The sequence below is a fragment of the Hippocampus zosterae genome, chromosome 15, assembly GCF_025434085.1.
Source record: "Hippocampus zosterae strain Florida chromosome 15, ASM2543408v3, whole genome shotgun sequence".
In the NCBI taxonomy this organism is placed as follows: Eukaryota; Metazoa; Chordata; class Actinopteri; order Syngnathiformes; family Syngnathidae; genus Hippocampus; species Hippocampus zosterae.
Window position 1 is genome coordinate 4126241 of NC_067465.1, and position 21061 is coordinate 4147301.

The window sequence follows — 21061 nt, forward strand, 5'->3', positions numbered from 1 at the left end:
CTCTCACATGGCGTTCACACAGGGGGTGTACCGGCTCACATCACTGTCACGCTTGTTACTGTGGGGGCCACACACTATTCCGAGCTCGCCTCCGTGGCTCTCCCCCGGGGGGCCCCGTACGATGTTTTAAACAAACGGTTTATCGTTGGGGTAAGGTGATCCGGAAAGAAGTTTGGCGGACTGTGTCTCACGATCTCGGTTTACTTATCGGGCTCGCAATAAAATAAGGCCACATAATGCCTACACTTGGACGTGAACTTTAGTGTAGCATTGATGTGCCATTGTCCGCTAGCTTAAAATGTGAAATGCGCTAAATGGGCTAACATCCTGCGCAGACAGACAGACAGACAGAAGCTTAAACCAGTTCGGATTCGCAGCAGGTGTACCGTGTGTGTTTACAATGTGTCTGTCGTGGGGACACGCACACACACACACACACACACTCGCTTGGTATAGAAAATACTATGTAGATGCTAATGCTAGTTGTTTGTGTGCATTTGAGTTGACCCACCGTTTCGTTGTTCGATTCAAAATGCCAACGATTCCGGGATACTCTTAATATTAGTCGTACTTCCACTAAAAATGTCGAGACTTGAAGCAGATCCGACCGACACTGTTGCCTCATGCATCACTGGCCAAAATCAATGTGCCTTTGTCACCGTAAAATGTTGGGAAACACGGATTTTACAGATTTGACTGCCGCGGATAGAACAAAATAAGCAACGCAAACAGAGGCTACGAACAGAAATAGACAAACAAAACCTCGAGAGGGATTTAGAGCCATGAGGTCCGACTGTCATGAGAAGATGAGCGTTACCATGGCCACCCAAGAGCCACCCAGGAAGCATGCGAGCTCTGGAGCCGGGGACCCGGGGCCCGGCGCTTGTGGATCACATGCGCTAACCAGGGATTATGTGCATAAGTGATGAGCGCTAAGCCGGCAGGTGAAGAAGGGAAAGAGGGCGCCGCCACTGTGGGCTGCTCGCCGTTGAGTGCACAGGGACTTTTTCCCAAGTGAGTCTGATCTCCCGTGTGAAGGGGACTCGGCCAGAGGTCCTCCAGTGCTGAAAGGGCATCCCCCTGGGCCACATTCAATGCCTAAGTGGCCAAAACGCCGGTCTTGTGAGCCATCTTGACGGCCATGAATGAGCCATCTTCACTTTCATAAATCCTAACGCAAACACTCTTGTGGCTCGCGGCCAAGGATAAGCACCGCGTGCCGGTTAGCTGCGGATCCTCTCTCTCGAGAGCGGGTTACTCATGCCGAAATAGAAGAGGCAATTCCATGCGGATGCATTGAAAAGAGAAAAAAATACAGCAGACGCAATCGGTTGAGCTTTCTAATGAATTGTTGGCCATCAAATCAAATTTGCTTGTTGAAATTCATTTTAAAATAAACTGAGGCTTCTCTTTTTTTCAACTCTAAATCTGATCATAAGCAATATGTGAGCCATCTCGGGAAACCTGACTTTTCTCTACCATCGTTTTATGTCGACTGTATCTCCTCATTCAAGTCACACAAGGTGAAAATAACGACGACGGGAAAGTCTCCAGTCTTCAAGGTCGTCTAAACTTACAATTTGACTTCATAAATAACCAATCACATCAATCTGTGGGACGTTTCAGTTAAAAAAAATATTTTTTCCTGTTCATTTTCTCATGTGTTGATACAATTTATTTTAAGGAGATGCGTCATTATTATGATTTTTATCCTACAAAAAAAAAGCCAAATAAAAAATTTCAGGCCAGACCAGTGTCTAATCCGCCAAAAAAATCTGAGTTGCTCCCCTCCAAACCGTCGGGAGTTCTAATGCTGCAGCGTATTTGCAATCAACATCCTGTATTAAACATGAGGCATATCAGGTTCATAGGTTACTCTATTGCAGTGACTCTCCGTGGGCGTACTGGAATGCGTTTGAACCTCGTCGGAACAAAAGCCCTTCATTCCCATGCAGCAAAGACAGAAAAGCACATTTAATCAACCTCTACCCGGCACCTTTTCAAGACGATCGTATCCCTGAACATATTAACATGTAAATACACTTTACTGAAATGCAAATAATCGACATGGTAACTAGTCCTTTAAACCTCTGAATGCGGTGGAGGAACACTTTCATGTCGGGGTTTTTTAAAAATTAAACGCGAGGCTTCTCTTTAAACTCTGAGGCGATGACTTGAGCTCCTTTCAAACGGCTTCACTAAGACTGCTCTCCGAGCCGATGATCTTAATACTGACCGGCAAATTGGCAGATGGGCTGCAACCGAGAAAAGAAATTTATTCTGTGCGCTGCTTTTGCATTCCCTGTGAGGGACTGGACCGACTGGGAATACGCTGACTTGATGTTGACAAACAAGAGCACGGATGAGTCTCCTCATCAAGTGGCCCCTTATGCACCTTATTTTACTGCAGTCTAAACGGGCCCACCAAAAACTGCACCTCAGACTTCTCTTATCTCCTGCATGGTTTAATCTAACACCACTGCGCCCATTTTTAAAAAAATATATTATTTTTTTTTTTATACATCCCTACTGGCAGCTAAATTCGACCATATTTCAGATTCAACCGGTTGCCATGACAGTCAGTTATTTCCCATCCCTGATCCCTCGCTGACGGCTCCATTGATATGGGGCTCCCCACCCACCCACCCCCTTTCCCTGCTCCTTTTTATTTTTTTCTCAAATAAAACAAAGCGCAAAGTGAATGCGCTCTGAGGTAGGTAAATGTATTCAGTGACATCAGCCGGGATGATTCCATTCCGCCGGATTCCTGTACCACTTGTTTCCAGTCTTGTCTGGGGGCTGGACACTCTGTTGGGCTCATTGTCCCCGGTGTATTCCATACAGAACCGCAATTAATGGAGGCCTTGTCTAAGACTTGTGGAGCAGAAACTGCTGCTCGGGAGGGGGACAAAAGGCGGGTAGAGCCAGCTCTGAGAGTTGCTACGGGGTGGGCCCCCCTCGCCTATTTAAAGGGAATTCAAAGGGGGAGGGGGGGGGGGAGTGGCGCGCTGGATGAGTTGTTTAAGTGATCCCGCTGTCTGTAGCCTCCCCTCCTGTCCGGGGATGTTTTCATGCCGGTAGTTAAAAGGGGGGGTCCCTCGTCGCATTTGATGATGAGCGTGATCATTTGCCTGCCAACAAGCTTGTGTCTGGGCAGAGGTGATAGCGGAGCGTGTCCTTTGCAGACCAGGTGAATGGCGAAGAGACACCGTACGCTGACTGGCAAGAGGCTCGTACGTGACGACAATTTTGGAGAAACACATTCTGCACGTGTTACAACAGCGTGGCTTCTTTGTTAAAGAATGTGGGTACTAGTCTGGCTAGCCAGCAGTCCAGACCTGTCTCCCGTTGAAAATATGACAATGTAGACCACGGTCTGTTGAACTATTGAAGCTGCACATCAAGCAAGAATGTGAAAGAATCCACCTAGAAAGCTTCAACAATTAGTGCCCCCCCCCCCCAGTTCCCAAATGTTTATTGAATTTTGATCAAAGACAAAGTGATGTAACACATTGATGAATATGACCTTGTCCCATCTTTTCGGGAACATGTTGCACCCTTATAATTTGAAAATTTTCAAATCAATCAAGTGTGCCTCTCACCACCTTCTCACTTCTCCTACGTCTACACGTCGACTTTACTCGGGGTAAATGAGTGTACAGTCGTACGTACTGTGGTGCTTGTTCACTTACAGCAATTCCTCCGTGGAAGCGATCACTGAGAGGTGTGATTGGGAGAGGGCAGTTTTGAATGCCTGACTTCCCGTTTTTGGTGAATTAATGTTCATTTTTCGGCACGCCTATTGTATCGATGCTAAATTGGCCGGGGCCAAATTGTCATTTGTGCCAGTTTCCCCTCATTGAATATACCTTCTATTTGTTTGGCACTAGCATCGAACTTTTTGTCGCCCCGTTTGCTCTGTCAATGGGCTCTCAACAAAGCTGTTGTGAAGTTGTCGTTAAAAAGTCGTTATCGTTGTCACAGATTTTTTTTGGTGTTTTTTTTTTTGTCGTCAGATTACGTTTTGCATTGTATTGTCACACAAGTCGTGTATTGATGCCTCGATTACCTTTACTGCTACGGAATATCAGTCGTAACTTTGTTAAAATAGGTCTTGAAGCATGACATTTTTAAAAAACGTAGAAAAAAATAAAAGGATCTTTTCGTTAATCGAATTTGATGAGAACTGGCGGTTTAAAGTGTAGTGCAAGGAAACGGAGTGTGGTCTGAAAAGCTCTCATTGGTCCTCTTGAGTGAGCCGCCGCACGAGCCGCTCGCGTGCGGCCCCTCCGCTTCTATAAATAGACCCGCAGGCTCTGTTGATGTAGTGGCACTTTGGCCGGCAACGGACGTTTGTCACCGTCAAACCGCTCGGAGCTTTGCCAGGGGGAAGGCGGGACCTGTTTTCGACTCGTTTTCTTTCTCTCTCCTGGAGTGGAAAGGGAAAGAACACGTGTGAAAGATGCCGGCCGGTACTTTGGAGCGAACGACTTCATCCGGGTCCTGTGAGAGCTCCGCTGTGGAAAGTGCGCGGAGTCAGACGACGGGCAGAAAGGTCAGGCAGCTCAATACGACTATTCTTTAAACTTTCGGTGACCGATTTCATGATTTGAAAATATGTATCTATGTGTCGCTTTCAAGTCTTCCAAACCTATTATGGAAAAGCGGAGGCGGGCGCGAATCAACGAGAGTCTGGGTCACCTCAAGACGCTCATCTTGGACGCACTCAAGAAAGATGTAAGACCACGCACGCCGTTATGACGCAATGATTACGCTCAAAAACTAATAACAAAATGGCTTTAGAGCTCCAGACACTCCAAACTGGAGAAGGCGGATATCCTTGAGATGACCGTGAAGCATCTCAGGAACCTGCAACGATTCCAGATGACGGGTAAATGATTTCTTTTTGTGAAATCTTATCGTTTTATGCACCCATCAAGTTTTGAGTAGTTAAATAGCTGATCTGTCTCTTGTTGCCTACTGAGACATTTTGTGTGTGTTGCTATTCGGAAAAAAAAAAACGCCACTTACCATGAGTGAGCTGCATCTAACTTGTTGCTATTGATTTTTTTTAATCACACCTGCATTGTTGTATATTTGGAAATGACAATTTTTCAACAGTAAATAAATAGGAGAGCAAAAAGTCAGTATTGAAGCACATGACCAATGATTTTCACTTCTGATACCGCTGAGTCAATTCGTCATCTCTTGCATGATTCGTGCCGACAAGAGCTCGGAAAAAGAATTTGGGATGCTGATGTAACCACAGCGCGGGTGTGAGCACGAACAGTGACGCTGACCACTGGCGCTGGCGACGCGTGTCATTTTAATGAATGACAGCGCACTAATTACCTTTTTTTTAAGCATATGAACCCGTTTGGGGACGACGGTCAGAACAGTGGACGGGTAATCATGTTATCGGGTTACAGGTCATCATTATTGGTGCATGAAAGGGTTAAATTAGCGATTTTTTTTTTTATATGACTCCTGGGCGGAGTTGTGTTGAAGTGAGCACGCAAGCGTATATGCTAGCAACATAAAGTGGAATACACTCAAACATGACGGCAACGATGTGATCTTGGTGCTTTCCTCCACAGCCGCAGCGACCGCCGACCCGTCCGTCCTGGGGAAATACCGTGCCGGTTTCAGCGAGTGCGTGGGCGAGGTCACCCGTTACCTGTCCACGTGTGACGAGGTCAACTCTGAGGCCAGGACGCGCCTGCTCAGCCACCTGGCGGCCCGCGTCTCCCAAATGTACGCGGTCAACTTCTACACGCCTCACTCGGGCCCGCTCGGACAATCTGCCGTCAACGCCCCTCGGGTTCCCTGCAAAAACGTCGCGCAGATACGACCGCCGGCAGACACGCTGAATCTCCATGCCAGCTGTAAAGTGGTCCCGACTCCCGATGGACATTTTGCATTTCTGGTTCCCAGTGCGGCTCTCGCACCTTTGGGCGCACACGGCGGCTATCACGTGCCCCCCGGTGCGCCTCCGCTCACTTCAGACTCTGTGTGGAGACCCTGGTAGAGTGACAAGGCAAAAAACTGGACTATTGCATCATTTGACTTACTTTTGATCCTTTTTGTACGTGTACTGGAGAGAATAACGTTGACATTTTTGTTTGTTTTTTTCCACCTGAGAGAAAGTTGACTGACTTGATGTCATCAGAGCCGTTTCAATGTTTCCCCAACTTTCTTGAGCCGAGGCACATCACGAAACGAAAACGTAAAAAAAAAAGTGTCTGTCTCGCTGCAGAAATAATGTTACAATCCACACACAAATTGACTTGGTGACAAATCCAAGTGTGGTTGAGCACAAAGCTATGATCGTGTTGCGGGAATGGCAACAGGCGGCTCTGTACATTCCACCATGAGGTCATTTTTTTCAGCTAAAAGTTTTGGCGAAAATGCCTTACTATCCATGGTAATTTTTTTCAAATAAAAACGCCTGACATGCGTCATGGTCATTTTTTTAATACTAAAAAACACCTTACGTTACACGGCCGTTTTTTTTGGGCTAAAAACACCTTACTATTCATGGTCGTTTTTTTTGGCTAAAAACGCCTTACTATACATGGTCGTTTTTTTCTGTAAAAAATTTCGGCTAAAAACGCCTTAGTATACATGCTCGTTTTTTTCAGCTAAAAACGCCTTACTATACATGGTCGTTTTTTTCGTCCAAAAGGCCTGACTATACATGGTCCTTTTTTTCGGCTAAAAGCGCCTTACTATACATGATCGTTTTGTTCTCCGAAAAACGCCTTACTACACATGGTCGTTTTTTTCGGCGAAAAACGCCTTATTATACATGGTCGTTTTTTTTCAGCTAAAAATGCCTTACTATACATGGTCGTTTTTTTCGGCTAAAAAAATTTCGTCCAAAAATGCCTTACTATACGTGGTCGTTTTTTTCATCCAAAAAGGCCTTACTATACATGGTCATTTTTTTCGGCTAAATATTTCGTCCAAAAATGCCTTACTATACATGGTCGTTTTTTCCGCTAAAAATGCCTTACTATAGATGGTCGTTTTTTTCATCCAAAAAGGCCTTACTATACATGGTCGTTTTTTTCGTCCAAAAGGCCTGACTCTACATGGTCCTTTTTTTCGGCTAAAAACGCCTGACCATACATGGTCGTTTTTTTCGGCGAAAAACGCCTTAAAATACATGGTTGTTTTTTTTCGGCGAAAAACGCCTTATGGTTGTTTTTTTTCATCTAAAAACGCCTTACTATACATGGTCGTTTTTTTGGGCTAAAAACACCTTACTATACATGGTCGTTTTTTTCGGCAAAAAAGCCTTACTATACATGGTTGTTTTTTTCGGCTAAAAATTTCATCCAAAAACGCCTTACTATACATGGTCGTTTTTTTTCGGCAAAAAACGCCTTATGGTTGTTTTTTTTTCCCAGCTAAAAATGCCTTACTATACATGGTCATTTTTTTGGGCTAAAAACGCCTTACTATACATGGTTGTTTTTTTCGGCTAAAAATTTCGTCCAAAAACGCCTTACTATACATGGTCGTTTTTTTCGGCTAAAAACGCCTTATGGTTGTTTTTTTTTCAGCTAAAAATGCCTTACTATACATGGTCGTAAAGTGACTAACCTCAGAAAATGCACACACCTTTGCAAGTCATTGAAAGATCATTTGCCATTTTGTTTTATTTATTTATTTTTCGCGTGCGTGTCGTTTGCGCAAACCTGGCGACCCGCCCACAAGTGACATTGAGGGAGCTGCCAAGAGGATGAAATCATTTCTTGTTTTCCGAACGATGATGCTGTGAGGCTAACGAGACGCGACTGAGCGCCACCTCGGCAACGTTCGCACAGCGGGCGACTCTGCTGAGGGCCAATTCACCATATCCAGAAGCGGCAGCTTCACCAGCACGTCGCCTCAAATCTGACAATCCATCGAGCAGGACGGACGTAGGGCCTCCAAAAGCCGCACCGCCACCACACTTACTCAGTTGTTTCTTTTTTTTCACATTCATACAATTTAAGAGTCTGTGTTTAAAAAAAAGGGAAGATTCAGACCAACAAGGTGCAAAATATTTCAGACGACATTGCTCCATTTCGGAATCTGCACGGCCCGTTCGAACTTCAACTCTGCCTGCTAATGTGCACTCTGTGACAAAACAAGTTCCCCCTGAGCCTTTGAGAAGACCCCCAAAGTACAAAAACAAAGGTGGGCCCCTCAGAGGCCGAATGGCTCCTCCTCCCGTGACCCTCTCCATCTTCATAATGGGCCTTCCCCTTGTTTGCCCAGGAAGAGGTTTGATCGGCGGAGAGGAATGAGGCTGAGCATGCTGTCACTTTCACTCCCGAGTGATATTGTCGGCAGCTCCCCGAGGTTCCGCTTTGAAAGATTTCGTCGGCGCCTCCGCGGCAGGCTCTGCTCTTCAGATCGGAGAAGCTGTGAGGTCGCGACAGGTTGCCTCCATCATCAGAGAACCCGCCGTGGCGTCGCATGGGGCATCGTCAACAGATGATGGCCACTCTTGGGAATGTTTGCAGGGTCGGACCCCCCCTGCTGTCTTTTGTCTTATTGTGTCTTATCCTTTCTCGCTACCCCCCCCCCCCCCCCCCAAACCCCTCGGGTGCACCATTTTCCCAAATGTTGCAAAGAGAAGAGGTGTAAACATTTGTCGCTGGGCTGGTCTGGTCCCTTTTGCCGTCCGCAGTGATTGATGGCTCACCAACAAAGTGACAACGGTCACACACACCGGAAACTCCTCTGCGATGAATTGGCGCGGTATTGTCTGAAGGGGTTGTTATGGCGCTCGATAGGGGGTCGACGTCGCGAGTCGTGCCTGAGGCGAAGGAATGAATCGGGCTCTCGATATCAATGGTGAATGCCCTTTGTCCCTTTTTGATTTAGCAAGTTGTTTTGGAAAACACTCACAACATTCCAGTGGAAGTGGCGCTTCCACATGCATGAATCAAGGATCAGCCTGACACCAGAACATTGGGAGACAAAAATTGATCACTCTGGACTCATACCGAGGGCATAATGGCCAGCGCATTAAAAGTGAGTCACACTGGCGATTCGTCACAAGTCAGCTCGTCTTCAAAGGGAAGGCCGGATCTCAGCAAGCTCTTGTTTGCACTTCTTGGCCGGATACCCACCAAAGCCGATGAGAACAAGTGGAGAGACATCCCATCAAACTTGAATTTCAGCTTTGCTGTTTGAAACACTGGCAATCCAGGTGTGGCCTGCCATTGGCTGGCAACCGGTTCAGGGTGTCCCCGAAGACGGCTGGGAGAGGCTCTAGCACGCCCCTGACCCTCGTGAGAAAAAAGCAGATTAGAAAATGGAAGGATACATCACCACAATTCAATCTGACATAGTTGTCAGTCATTGCACATAATCTTTAACTGCCATCACAGATCATGTATTTAGAAACAAATCTCAAAATTCACTTTCAACTCAGTTGATTGCAAAGACTGTGAAAAGCATCCACCACGAACAGAAGGAGGCTTGTGATTTCCTCATGTTAGGGCACTTGTTGAGTGTCATTGAGCCAACTGAGCACATCACCTGAACACTAACGCTAATGCTAACTCCTAACCCTAACCCCAAACCCCAGACCCGAAACCCTAACCCCTAAACCTAACCCCAACACCCAACCCAAACTCGTAAATCAAACCCTTAGCCCTAAACCCTAACCTCTAACCCCTAACCCTAACCTCTAACCCTAACCCTAATGCTAACCCTATGCCTACTCCTAACCCTAACCCTAATCCCCAGACCCCAAACCCTAAACCTAACCCCAACCCCAACCCTAACTCATAAATCTAACCCTTAGCCCTGAACCCTAAACCCTAAACCCTAACCACTAACCACTAACCCTAACCTCTAACCCTAATGCTAACCCTAACCCTATGCCTACTTCTAACCCTAACCCCAAACCCTAACCCCTAAACCCAACCTCAGTCCTAACCCGTAAATCTAACCCTTACCCCGAAACCCTAACCCTAATGCTAACCCTAACCCTTGCCTACTCCTAACCCTAACCCCGAACCCCAGACCCCAAACCCTAACCCCTAAACCTAACCCCAACACCCAACCCAAACTCATAAATCTAACCCTTAGCCCGAGACCCTAACCTCTAACCCCTAACCCTAACCCTATGCCTACTCCTAACACTAACCCTAACCCTAACCCTAACCCTAACCCTAACCCAAACCCCAGACCCTAAACCCTAAACCTAACCCCAAGCCCAATCCTAACCCGTAAATCTAACCCTTACCCCTAAACCCTAACCTCCAACCCCTAACCCTAACCCCAACACCCAACCCTAACTCATAAATCTAACCCTTGGCCCTGAACCCTAAACCCTAACCTCTAACCTCTAACCCCTAACCCTAACCCGAACCCGAACCCGAACCCTAACCCTAACCTCTAACCCTAACCCTAATGCTAACCCTAACCCCAAACCCTAAACCTAACCCCAACCCCAATCCTAACCCGTAAATCTAACCCTTACCCCTAAACCCTAACACCTCTAACCCCTAACCTAAACCCTAATGCTAACCGTAACCCTATGCCTACTCCTAAACCTAACCCCAAACCCTAACCCTAACCCCAACCTCAATCCTAACCCGTAAATCTAACCCTTAGCCCTGAACCCTAAACCCTAACCCCTAACCCTAACCCTAACCTCTAACCCCAACCCTAATGCTAACCCTAACCCTAACCCTATGCCTACTCCTAACCCTAACCCCAAACCCTAAACCTAACCTCAACCCCAATCCTAACCCGTAAATCTAACCCTTAACCCTAAACCCTAACCTCTAACCCCGAACCCTAACGCTAACCCTAATGCTAACCGTAACCCTATGCCTACTCCTAACCCCTAAACCTAACCCCAACCTCAATCCTAACCCGTAAATCTAACCCTTAACCCTAAACCCTAACCTCTAACCCCGAACCCTAACGCTAACCCTAATGCTAACCGTAACCCTATGCCTACTCCTAACCCCTAAACCTAACCCCAACCTCAATCCTAACCCGTAAATCTAACCCTTACCCCGAAACCCTAAACCCTAACCCCTAACCCTAATGCTAACACTAACCCTATGCCTACTCTTAACCCTAACCCCGAACCCCAGACCCCAAACCCTAAAACCTAATCCTAAACCTAACCCTAAACCCAAACCCTAACCCTTATCCCTAAACACTAACCCTAACCCTCAGGCCTCTCTCTCAAATTCACTCCTAATTGGAGAATAACCACTAAAATGCACCGAAGGACTTGCATGAATGATAAAATCCATCTGGGAAGCTGGATTAGAGTGGGTCTTGAGAGAGGCCTTGCGTATCATCGCACCCAATTCATCCGTGATAATTGTAATGTGACGATAAGGAGCTTATAGCCTCTTGTTATCCTCAAGACAAAGGGCGATGTGCCAGAATGCCATTCTGATGACAACTCTGCATCCACTTAACACCCACATCAGGTCAGCTGTTGTTAATTTAGTCACTAACGCCAATGCAGCTACCCCCCCCCCCCCCGAACTCGGGGGTCAGCGTGCATTGAAGGCTAAATGTTGACCCCTTGTTTGTAAGCAAGGCTCACATTGAAAGTGCCAAAAAATAGCCGTTTGTTTTCTTGAGAAGTTTGGGTCACGTTATCACGGAGGCGGCATGTCACCCTCAAGAGGATCTAATTGTCACCTGTTGGCATCTTAACAGCTGGTGTTGGTTGTCATTTCACAAGTGACTGAACATGTTTCAGCAAAAGTATGATATCACAAGAGTGTAATTTCTTTGATTAAAAATACATTGTTGTTTTTTATGGAATTACATTTTTTTAACTTTTGGCACATAAGAACACAAGTTGAATCAATACTTTTATTTTGGTGGACTAGAGTACAGAGTCTGAGCACTTTTGCCAGCTTTGCCTTTTTCGCATTCAGATTTCTTTTTCTCTGTCCAGAATGCACTTTCATTCATGTAAAACTGTCTAAAATTATGATTGATGTTACCAATTATGGTTCCTTGACACATAAAGGCTTGGGTATACATTGAGAACCTCAGCTAAATTTCACTCAAAATCTACAAGGGCTGGCAGTATGCTTGCCTTGGGCACTGAGGCTCGTATGACCTCTTTGTGGCCTTGTCACCTCTCTCCCCACTGGACGCCCTAAACTCTGTGGGAACCTCCTCCTTCGACTCCTCGATGCTTTGTGTTCCTTTGGACATTGTTTGTCCCACCAGATAAAGTGTCCTTCCCTCTTTTCTTTCCCCTTCCCTTCGAAAGGGCAGTTGTGCGGTGCACTAACTGCTCACTGAGCAGGTTCTGACCAGGAGGTAAACGCTTGCTTTTCATTCGACATCACAGGACACCTCATGGGACCTGCTGCCGCAGGTCATTTGGTGACAACCGTTGATGGATGCTGACAGGTCATATGGCGCTAACGATAACTCTATTGACCTCTGAATTCATCCACACACACATACATATACACACATATTATATATATATATATATATATATATATATATATATATATATATATATATATATATATATATATATATATATATATATATATATATATATATATATATATACACACACATATATATATATATATATATATATATATATATATATATATATATATATACACTGTACATGTTTTTTTATATTTTATTTTTTATATTTTTATATTTATATTTTTAAAAACATATATATATTTTTTTTTAATTTTTTTTCTCGATTAAATATTTGGGATAAAATCGGTATGGAATATTTTCAACATAAAATTTAATCAATTTATGTGACCAAAAACACACATTTAAATAGAAATAAAGGAAATTCGTTACTTTAATTAATTACAATTAATTAATAGTATTTTAAACACATTTGGTTGTTTATTGTATTTTTTTATGAATGATTAAAAAAAAATAAAATGTGGACATAAAATCCTCTATTTTAATCCCAGTTTATTTTCATTGAAATGAATGTCTAAAAAGATTGAATGTCGAGTGTCCTCTTGAGCTCCGCATCTCTGGTCAAGTGAGGATTACGTCCTCTCGAGGTCAAGCCTTCACACTTTGGAAGTCAGACAGCCAACCGCTTTTTGTCATGGGAATTGGGATGTCATTTCGCCGGACCGAGGACCCAATCAACCCGCTGACCTTTGGCCCTTATTAACCACTGGGTTAGCATGCGGTATTGAAGGTGTGGCCATCTGTGTGCCTTGTTGTGTCCAGGCTTGTCTCCTACTCCCTGCGCCTTTCTATCCCCTCTCTGCATTTTGAAGCACCGGGCTGCGGCGGGGAGTTTCATGGAATGATGAGTGGCCAATTGGATCATCTTTTGAAAAGACTTCACTCATTTTTTTTTTGTTTCCCCTCCTCAAAAATGTAAGAACATTCAAGCTGAAGGGAATTTTCTAACACAGGAAATTATCCAGTTTTACTTAACACATTTGAAAATGCTTTCTTTCCTCCAAATAGAGTAGAAATGTGTTCAACTCTATAGTGAGAGATGGACAATGACGTGCTCTTCCACTAGATGGCAGAAGGTACATATTTATTCTCTATGTACTTTTTGGGGAGGGGGTTGGGGGATGGTAAAAAAGGTAAAAAAATGTGCCTTAGCTGAATAAAGGTTGGGAAACACTGTTCTAGTGTACATGGGACTGTACATGTTGATGGATGATTAACGTTTTCCTTTCGATGATGACATCATCACAGCGAGACAGCGAATGCTGAACCTTTGAACCGTCCAAACAAAACAAAACCAAAAAAAAAAGGAAAAAAGGTTCATCCAACCCTACATGCTGGTAATCATCTGCTTAGTTTATTTGCAGAATTGATCGACGGTCCGAACGCATCTGACAACCCCTCACAAATGTTTGTCCGAAAAGAAATCAATTGCGATCTATGGCATCGCAGCCTTGGATATCGTCACATCGCTGCACTGCGAATGGACGCTTTTCCAAACGTGCTCCTGAGTACTGCCGTTGCGCTCCAAAAACTCAACTTTTACAGTCAACGGGGAAGAGCATTTCTCCACTTTGCACTTGATGACCAGTGAGTCGCTCGACTTGCGAAGAGTGCAGCCGCTCAGGTCGGTCATCTCCTCTTCGGGCAAACGACACAGAAGCTCGTCCCTGCCGATGGACGCCAGCGGTCGCCTCCGCAGGAAGTCGGGACTCTCGCACAACATCCTGTCCGGCGCCTCGACGCCCTGGTTGTTGTTCAGCACGAAATCATGCAAATACCACATGTGGCAGTCACATCGCCAAGGGTTCCCGTGGAGTCGTAACATGTGCGGGAGTGCAAAGTGGTCCAGGAGACCCAGCGGGAGATTTTTCAGTTGGTTATCAGACAGGTAGAGTTGCTGAATGAACTCCTGGTCCTGAAACAATTTGGACTCCAACCTACTCAGCCGGTTTTTGTGGAGGTGGATCATTTTGACGCGTTTGAGCTCGGCGAAGATCCTCTCCGGCAACGATGCGAGTTTGTTTTCCGAGAGATCCACGTTCTCGAGCGAGGTGACGTTTCGAAAAATGTCTTCGGGGAGCCCTGAAAGCTGATTGGATGACAAGAAAAGGTCAGTCAGGGATGTCAGCGTACTGAGAGAGGACACTTGTGTCAGCCTGTTTCCTCTCAGGTCCAAATGTGTCAGATTCGAAGCCTCCCGTGCAAATACGTCGTCGCTAAAAGTGACCAGGCGGTTCCCACGGAGGTTGAGCACCTTCAGTTTGGGCAACGCAGAAAAGATCTCGTCAGCGAGTTCTGATATTGTATTCCCTTCCAAGTGGAGCTCCGTCAGGTGAGCCACGTGACGGAACGTGTCCGATGAAATATTGCGAATGTGGTTGTTGTTTATTTTGAGAACCTCCAGCGCGGTCAAACCAGAAAAAGTCTCTCCTTCCACTTTCTGGATTTTATTTAGAGATAAATCCAAGGTGCGCAGATTGCGAAGGTTCCGAAACAATAACGCGGGTAAATCGGAGATGATGTTGGCCTTGATCTCCAAGGTCTCTAGGTTTCGAAGAGCATTAAACATGCCGGGAAGAACAGTGTGGAACTTGTTGTAGTTGAGCTGCAGCTTGGTCAGGTTTTCCTGCTCGGAAAAAGTCCCCAGAAACAAATGTTCCAGCCAAGGGTTCCCGCTGATCTCCAGTTCTTGAAGCGCCGACAGGTTTTGAAAAGCCCGAGAATGAATACTTTTCAGTGCATTGTTCAAGAAGATCAGCTTGCGGAGTTGGGGACTCTCCTCAAAGGCAGCGGAGAACAAGTACTGCACGGCTGATGTCATGATGATGACTTCCTCGGCTTCCCGGGATATGTTCTTGGGCACCGATGTCATGTGTTCATCAGCACACAGGACTTGGGCTGGCGTAAAACATTGGCATCTGAACGGACAGTTGAAGTGGGACAAGATGGCGCCTTTGGGACACAGAAGCAGCAGCATGAACACGGTTGGCCGCAGTCCTCTGTCCATTTTTCGCTGTTGAGACAAAACAGAAGAGCTGTAAAATGGTGGCAAAAGTAACCACACTCGATATTGAAGTACAAGTACGGATATTTGTGTAAAATAACACAATGGTTGTAGTAGATATAGTGGTTTTAATTTTCATTGAGGTAGGCACTGAATTAAATGTTCAATTTCTACTACTACAGATTGTGTCGCAGTGTCTTCAATTCTTTTAATTAAATTGGTGCATTTCCATCACATTTAACTTCTAAAGCCCTTTAGATGGGAGATCTGTTAAAGTGTGAAGGTTTTTGACGACCCTCGTGACAATAAACCGATTAGAAAATGGATGGATGGATGTTTACTCTTTCTTTCGGTGATCCCCAAAATGTGGAATGAGTAACATGAGTGGTGTGTGGCTCCCTCTTGTGGTACGGTGCGGTACAATTGCTAAGTGCAGTTCACTTGTATTTTAACTTTTAAGCACAATACATTTCAATGTATCATTTGGGGTGGCGGGGGTAGTTTATTTTGAAAGAGTAAGAAGTAGAAAGTAAAATACATTTAGTCGTACTTGAGTACCTGTACTGTACTAGCATCTGTTTTCAAGGGGAGTATCAGTTCACAAAGTCATCGAAAAATGAAATATTCAAGCTGACTACAGAAAAATATACTTCCTGTAATTGCAAAGAAAGAAACCATTTGTATTTTATTTCTTCCCAACACTTTGTAACACGTTTGTAAAAGTGATGTCGTTGTTCAACTCACCGTTGCCGCTGAAATGGAGCGTAGAAATGGATTCAGCAGCGTTGCTGACCGAAAGGCAAATAGCTCAACAAGCCGGAATTAGGCAAGAGTAAACCTTTGGTCGATGGCCACTTTGTCTGTCACTTTCTTTTGCTCTCAACAAGAAACCCCTTTGAGTGATTTATTGCCTCGATAACTTAATCAAACAAAAAAGTAATTCGGCGAGTTCTTGTTTGCAGACTTGAAGTACTTCTATGTAACATCTTCTAAAGTATGACGGTGTTATGTCATTTCTACTACTACAAAAAAATATGAAGAAAATAGCCACGTTCAATTTACGAAAAACGTCAAATGAAAAGTATTGTAATGTCTGTTTTTTAAAAATAATTTTAGTTTTAAGAAAGTGATATATTTTATTGGAAATTGCATTTCTGTTGTAATTGCCTTTGCCTTTTTTAATCAACGTGTAGATTTTGAATTTGATGTATGTCTTTCAACATTTTAACTTGTTCTAAAAATAGGATGAAAAAATTATGGCTATATTTTGAGAAAAAAAACATGCTCACCATCCATCCTTGTTTTAAATTGCTGCGATGTAGCATTGTACCACCCCATTGAATAAAACATGTCATTTAGAAGTGCGAGTGAGCATAGAAAGACAGTAACAGAGGATGGTTTCAATCAATCGACCACTGGGTTATGGGCCCAGCACGCTTCCACTCTGCTTTGTAATTTCAAATGTCATTATCATGTTATGACGTTCGGGAATACGCATGCAGTACACAACTTTATCCATTAGGGGCGGACATACACCAATAACCTGTCCTATATCTGACAGTGAGTCGATCCTCCCTTTTCTCCAGGTCACTCCCAGTGATACATTGATTAAAAAAAAATTGTGTGTGTCAAAGAAACAGCCTCAGCACCAACACATCGGTCTCATTGGGGTTTTTTTCTCCACTTGGAGTTTCATACTTGGATTTGATTAGATTTTCCTCCTGAAATATTTTTGCTCTTGATTTGAAACATGGCCAATGCTGGAATACAACTTCTTGGCTTCACACTGGCCTTCGTGGGTTTCATTGGCTCTATCGCATCCACTATCATGGTGGAGTGGAAGGCTTCATCCTACGCAGGAGACAACATCATTACAGCTCAGGCACTTTATGAAGGCCTCTGGAAAACCTGTGCATCGCAGAGCACGGGCCAAGTTCAGTGTAAAGTATATGATTCAATTCTCCAACTACCAGGTAATGTTCCATTGAATTAAGTGCATTTCCACTCATGTCGTTTATTTCATTTTCCTTAAACAAATGTGATCCAATTACACCATCTCACAAGAGCAGAGCATGACAAGCTGTGTCAAGTCTAAATGACCATTTTGTTTGGGGATCGGTACATGTTCTATTAAAGGCTCTATGCTCATTCAAACCTTCCTTGAGGCGTTATAAAAGGGAAGCGTGGATGCATGCAGGGACATGTCAGTCAAATACCAACCGATGCCAAACAGCCCGAAAAGTGCGTGGAGAAGAGAAACAGAGGGAATATTACAGGCTTGAATTTGGAAACGTGAGACCATTAAAATAATAATAATAATAGTAATAATTTGGAATCACATTAAACACATTTAAATGAATTGCCTACTCTCACTCTTGCTGTCAAGAATTTGGGAGACTGTCATATGGCAAGACTTTGAGGAAATGAAAAGAAGACTCTTGCTAGTATATTTTTCCAAATAAGAAGCCAAGCGTGCTTGCTTCAAGCTGCTTGTTTGTTACCCCAAAGTGAAAGAGCATTTCATTGTTTGTTGATGAGATTCAAGGTGAACAGTATCATCGAGTCATCTTGTTTTTCGATATAGAAATTACAGTATGACCACCAAGCTATTCATGGTGTCTGTGAGACAAGCCAATGCCCACTTGTACTGTGTGTTTGTCTCCCCAGCCATTGTTTTGGGCACACGAGGACTGATGCTGGCGGCCATCTTTCTCTGCTTGATTGCCCTCTTGGTGGCAATGGTGGGCATGAAGTGCACCAAGTGTTTGGCAGAACAGCCGGAGCAGAAAGCCAAAGTGGCTTTAACAAGCGGAATCGTCTTGATTATTGCGGGTGATTTGGTTGAAACACGTGTTTTCGGTGCTGGGTGGGAAGCAACTAATTAGAAAAGATTTTGTGACTTTACAGTCTTTTTTTACCGTTGCACTTTAAAATGACATTTTATTTACCATGGTGTTTATTAGTTGTTAATTTTCTATACAATTTATGGTTGATTTTTAAGATGATTATTATCGTTTCATTTAGAAAGGTGACTAAAAATAGAAGCATGTATGATATTCTTATTTTGATGTGCATATGACGTTTTGATAAAGTGCTGTCAGTGTTACCGACATTTGAAATATGTTGTATGTAAATTGCAAATCTAATGTTATTAGGCATACTGGTGCGATGTTACCAAGTACAAATACTTAGTTGATGTACTTTATTTTATTTTTCAGGTACCTTTGGTATTTATTTTTCTGACGGTTTTTACTTCCCTTGTCAAAATAGGCTTGTTACTTTTTTTTTAACCTCCGGTAAAGTTCCCATGGTTGAGCTCTTAATATCCATGTTTGTATTTATTATCATTATCATTCTTATCCTTATTATTATGCTTTTCCAGGCCTCCTTGCCCTGGTGGGAACGTCTTGGTACGGCCACAGAATAGCTCAAGACTTTTACAACCCCTTCACACCAACCAACTCAAGGTGAGGTGACTGGAATTTACAGTGCTGTGTTTTTATGCTGATTAGTCTATTTCATGTTGCTGATGTTAAATGTACGTGACATAATGGCAGGTACGAATTTGGAAGTGCCCTCTATGTGGGATGGGGCGCTGCGATCCTCATCATTATCGGAGGAGGCTTCTTGTGCTGCAACTGCCCCAAACAGGACTCAGGGAAAGCTGCACGCTACCCACGAACCAACGCGGCCAGTAACTCGGGCAAAGACTACGTGTAGGCTGTCTTTCTCACCAGAAATAAACTTGCCATTAGAGGTTGTTATGTACAATTTTTTTGTGCAAAATGTACAGGATATTGGTTTTGTTAAATGTTGCTTTGTCATACTATTATATCTTTAACTATCAATCTATCTATGTATCTAGTTTGCTAGCTAGGTATCTAGCTAGCAAACTAGATAGCTAGCTTTAGCTCTCTCTCTCTCTCTCTCTCTTTCTCGCTATCTATATTAGGGCTGGGCAATTAAACAAAATCTAATCGTGATTTTGCTTTTTCTCAATCTTTAAAACGTTATAATTAAAGAAAAATGATTGTGTTGAACGGTGCGTTTACAAGTTCCCGATGTTATCAAAGTACCCCCGAATGCACGATATTTGTGTAGCAACCATAGCGTGTCGTCTATGTGATTCTGCCGTCCGTGAGCATGCTTTAAGCTGTTGAATGACACCCCAGTCGCAGTGGACTGTAAAACACATTGTAGATTTAAACACAAAATATGCTACTGCTAATCCTCAAGTCAGTGTAAAATCCCACTGACATGCTAATGGGAAATTAGCATCAACTTCAAGGGTGATATTCCTTCAAAATAGCATCCAAAAGTTGTGAGAATACATAAACACTACTCAAATGCACACATTCTTCCCATCTGTGAAAAACAAGTTGGATTAATAAAGCTCAATCACAAATTTCTTATTTCACATTGTGTGTACTTCATAGATGCACGGCACCACACGACCCCATACGAGGACAACACGATGAGAAATGTGTTATTAATGTCCATCCATGCATCATCAGCCCATTTTCAAAACTAATTATGCTAATTGGGGTTGCAGTTGAGCTGAAGCCTATTCCAACTGACTTTGGTATCGTTCAGTCACGCTTACAAGGTCGGTCATTTCTACGCTATTCTAATTGTGACTTTATACAACGATTTTTTCCCCCTTCTACCTTTACGGTTCTACCCACAGACGGCTTGACTGGATGAAATATGAGTGAACACTTCTTCTCCTGACTCCCTTAAAATGGGAGCCTCACAGTGAGCTTTTTCGTGTTTCCATGGATTCAAATGCACCAGTTGCTACTGCAGTAAAGTGGAGCCTCCGGGGCAGTGGAAAAAAAGGAGAGGGGGAAGGGCACCTGACAAGCATTCCTCAGTTCATTCATTCCTGTCGACGCACGCCCGTTCACAGTAAGATTCAACTATCTGTGACAGAGGGCACCTGGTCCCACCTTTAAAAAAAACTCAATCCCCCCCTCACCCCATCCTTAACCACCAGAAGTGGTCGAAAACCTGCTGTTTTCGTTGTCCTAACGAGCACAAAAAACGTTCACATTAGAGAGGAAAACGTACAAAATGTTGCAGTTTCAGAAGGTTCATTGGTTGAATACGTCGCAGATAGCGCCCCCCTCTGGTCAGACTTCGACTGACTGGACACAGGTAGTAACATGGATTTATGAATCTGTACTACTGTATATGTATATGAACTGCAAACTGGAGGACTGTGGAAAACGAAATTTGTTTCAGAAATTCATTTAAATAATGTATATTTTTGTGCATTATATTTTTACTAGTGTGTTGATAGATTCGCGATGTACACCGATCACATTTTAAAATTAAAATCTTCATAATTATCGCTAATGAAAAAAGTATTAATTAACGATATGATCAATATCCGAACAAATAAAAAAGCACAATTTGTTTGATTAAACAATCACATTAAAGTGCAATTCCCGTCGAATGGTACCATTACAGATTACAAAATAATATCATGTGAATATTTTTTCTTTTCTTTGTGGCTCTGATACTCCTTCACGGTACTGTTCATTTTGGAACTGAATATTATCATTTGGCTATTAAAATAAAGTTGCAGAAAAC

At 43.7% G+C, this 21061-nt stretch overlaps 3 protein-coding genes across 4 annotated transcripts; 2 read left to right on the forward strand and 1 right to left on the reverse strand.

Moving 5' to 3' along the window:
* The first annotated feature begins 4269 nt into the window (after positions 1-4269).
* On the forward strand, positions 4270-6402 carry LOC127587665 (transcription factor HES-1-like). Its single transcript, XM_052046146.1, has 4 exons — positions 4270-4555; positions 4642-4737; positions 4804-4891; positions 5598-6402. The coding sequence occupies exons 1-4, from the start codon at positions 4463-4465 to the stop codon at positions 6026-6028; spliced, it is 708 nt and encodes a 235-aa protein (XP_051902106.1). The 5' UTR covers positions 4270-4462; the 3' UTR covers positions 6029-6402.
* A 7188-nt stretch (positions 6403-13590) lies between these two features.
* Positions 13591-15469, reverse strand: zgc:153913 (carboxypeptidase N subunit 2). Its single transcript, XM_052087162.1, has one exon. The coding sequence runs from the start codon at positions 15467-15469 to the stop codon at positions 13898-13900; it is 1572 nt and encodes a 523-aa protein (XP_051943122.1). The 3' UTR covers positions 13591-13897.
* Positions 15470-17044: 1575 nt separating this feature from the next.
* Positions 17045-19880, forward strand: cldn1 (claudin 1). 2 transcript variants are annotated; one of them, XR_007966969.1, is made up of 5 exons: positions 17045-17439; positions 18134-18298; positions 18849-18933; positions 19024-19323; positions 19368-19880. XR_007966969.1 is itself a non-coding variant. In XM_052087163.1 (4 exons), exons 1-4 carry the CDS (start codon positions 17217-17219, stop codon positions 19184-19186), a joined length of 636 nt encoding a protein of 211 aa, XP_051943123.1. In that variant the 5' UTR covers positions 17045-17216; the 3' UTR covers positions 19187-19880. The 2 variants fall into 2 exon arrangements, 1 of the variants encoding a protein (XP_051943123.1); XM_052087163.1 differs by having other exon boundaries at positions 19024-19880.
* The last annotated feature ends 1181 nt before the right edge of the window (positions 19881-21061 follow it).

Bases quoted from the DNA above. Each gene is read 5' to 3' on its own strand.
- cldn1 (XM_052087163.1), top strand. From the start codon at position 17,217: ATGGCCAATGCTGGAATACAACTTCTTGGCTTCACACTGGCCTTCGTG. The intron at 18,299-18,848 runs GTGATTTGGTTG...ATGCTTTTCCAG, and splicing joins AATCGTCTTGATTATTGCGG to GCCTCCTTGCCCTGGTGGGA. The intron at 18,934-19,023 runs GTGAGGTGACTG...ACATAATGGCAG, and splicing joins TTCACACCAACCAACTCAAG to GTACGAATTTGGAAGTGCCC.
- zgc:153913 (XM_052087162.1), bottom strand. From the start codon at position 15,469: ATGGACAGAGGACTGCGGCCAACCGTGTTCATGCTGCTGCTTCTGTGT.
- LOC127587665 (XM_052046146.1), top strand. From the start codon at position 4,463: ATGCCGGCCGGTACTTTGGAGCGAACGACTTCATCCGGGTCCTGTGAG. The intron at 4,738-4,803 runs GTAAGACCACGC...AAATGGCTTTAG, and splicing joins TGGACGCACTCAAGAAAGAT to AGCTCCAGACACTCCAAACT. The intron at 4,892-5,597 runs GTAAATGATTTC...TTTCCTCCACAG, and splicing joins GCAACGATTCCAGATGACGG to CCGCAGCGACCGCCGACCCG.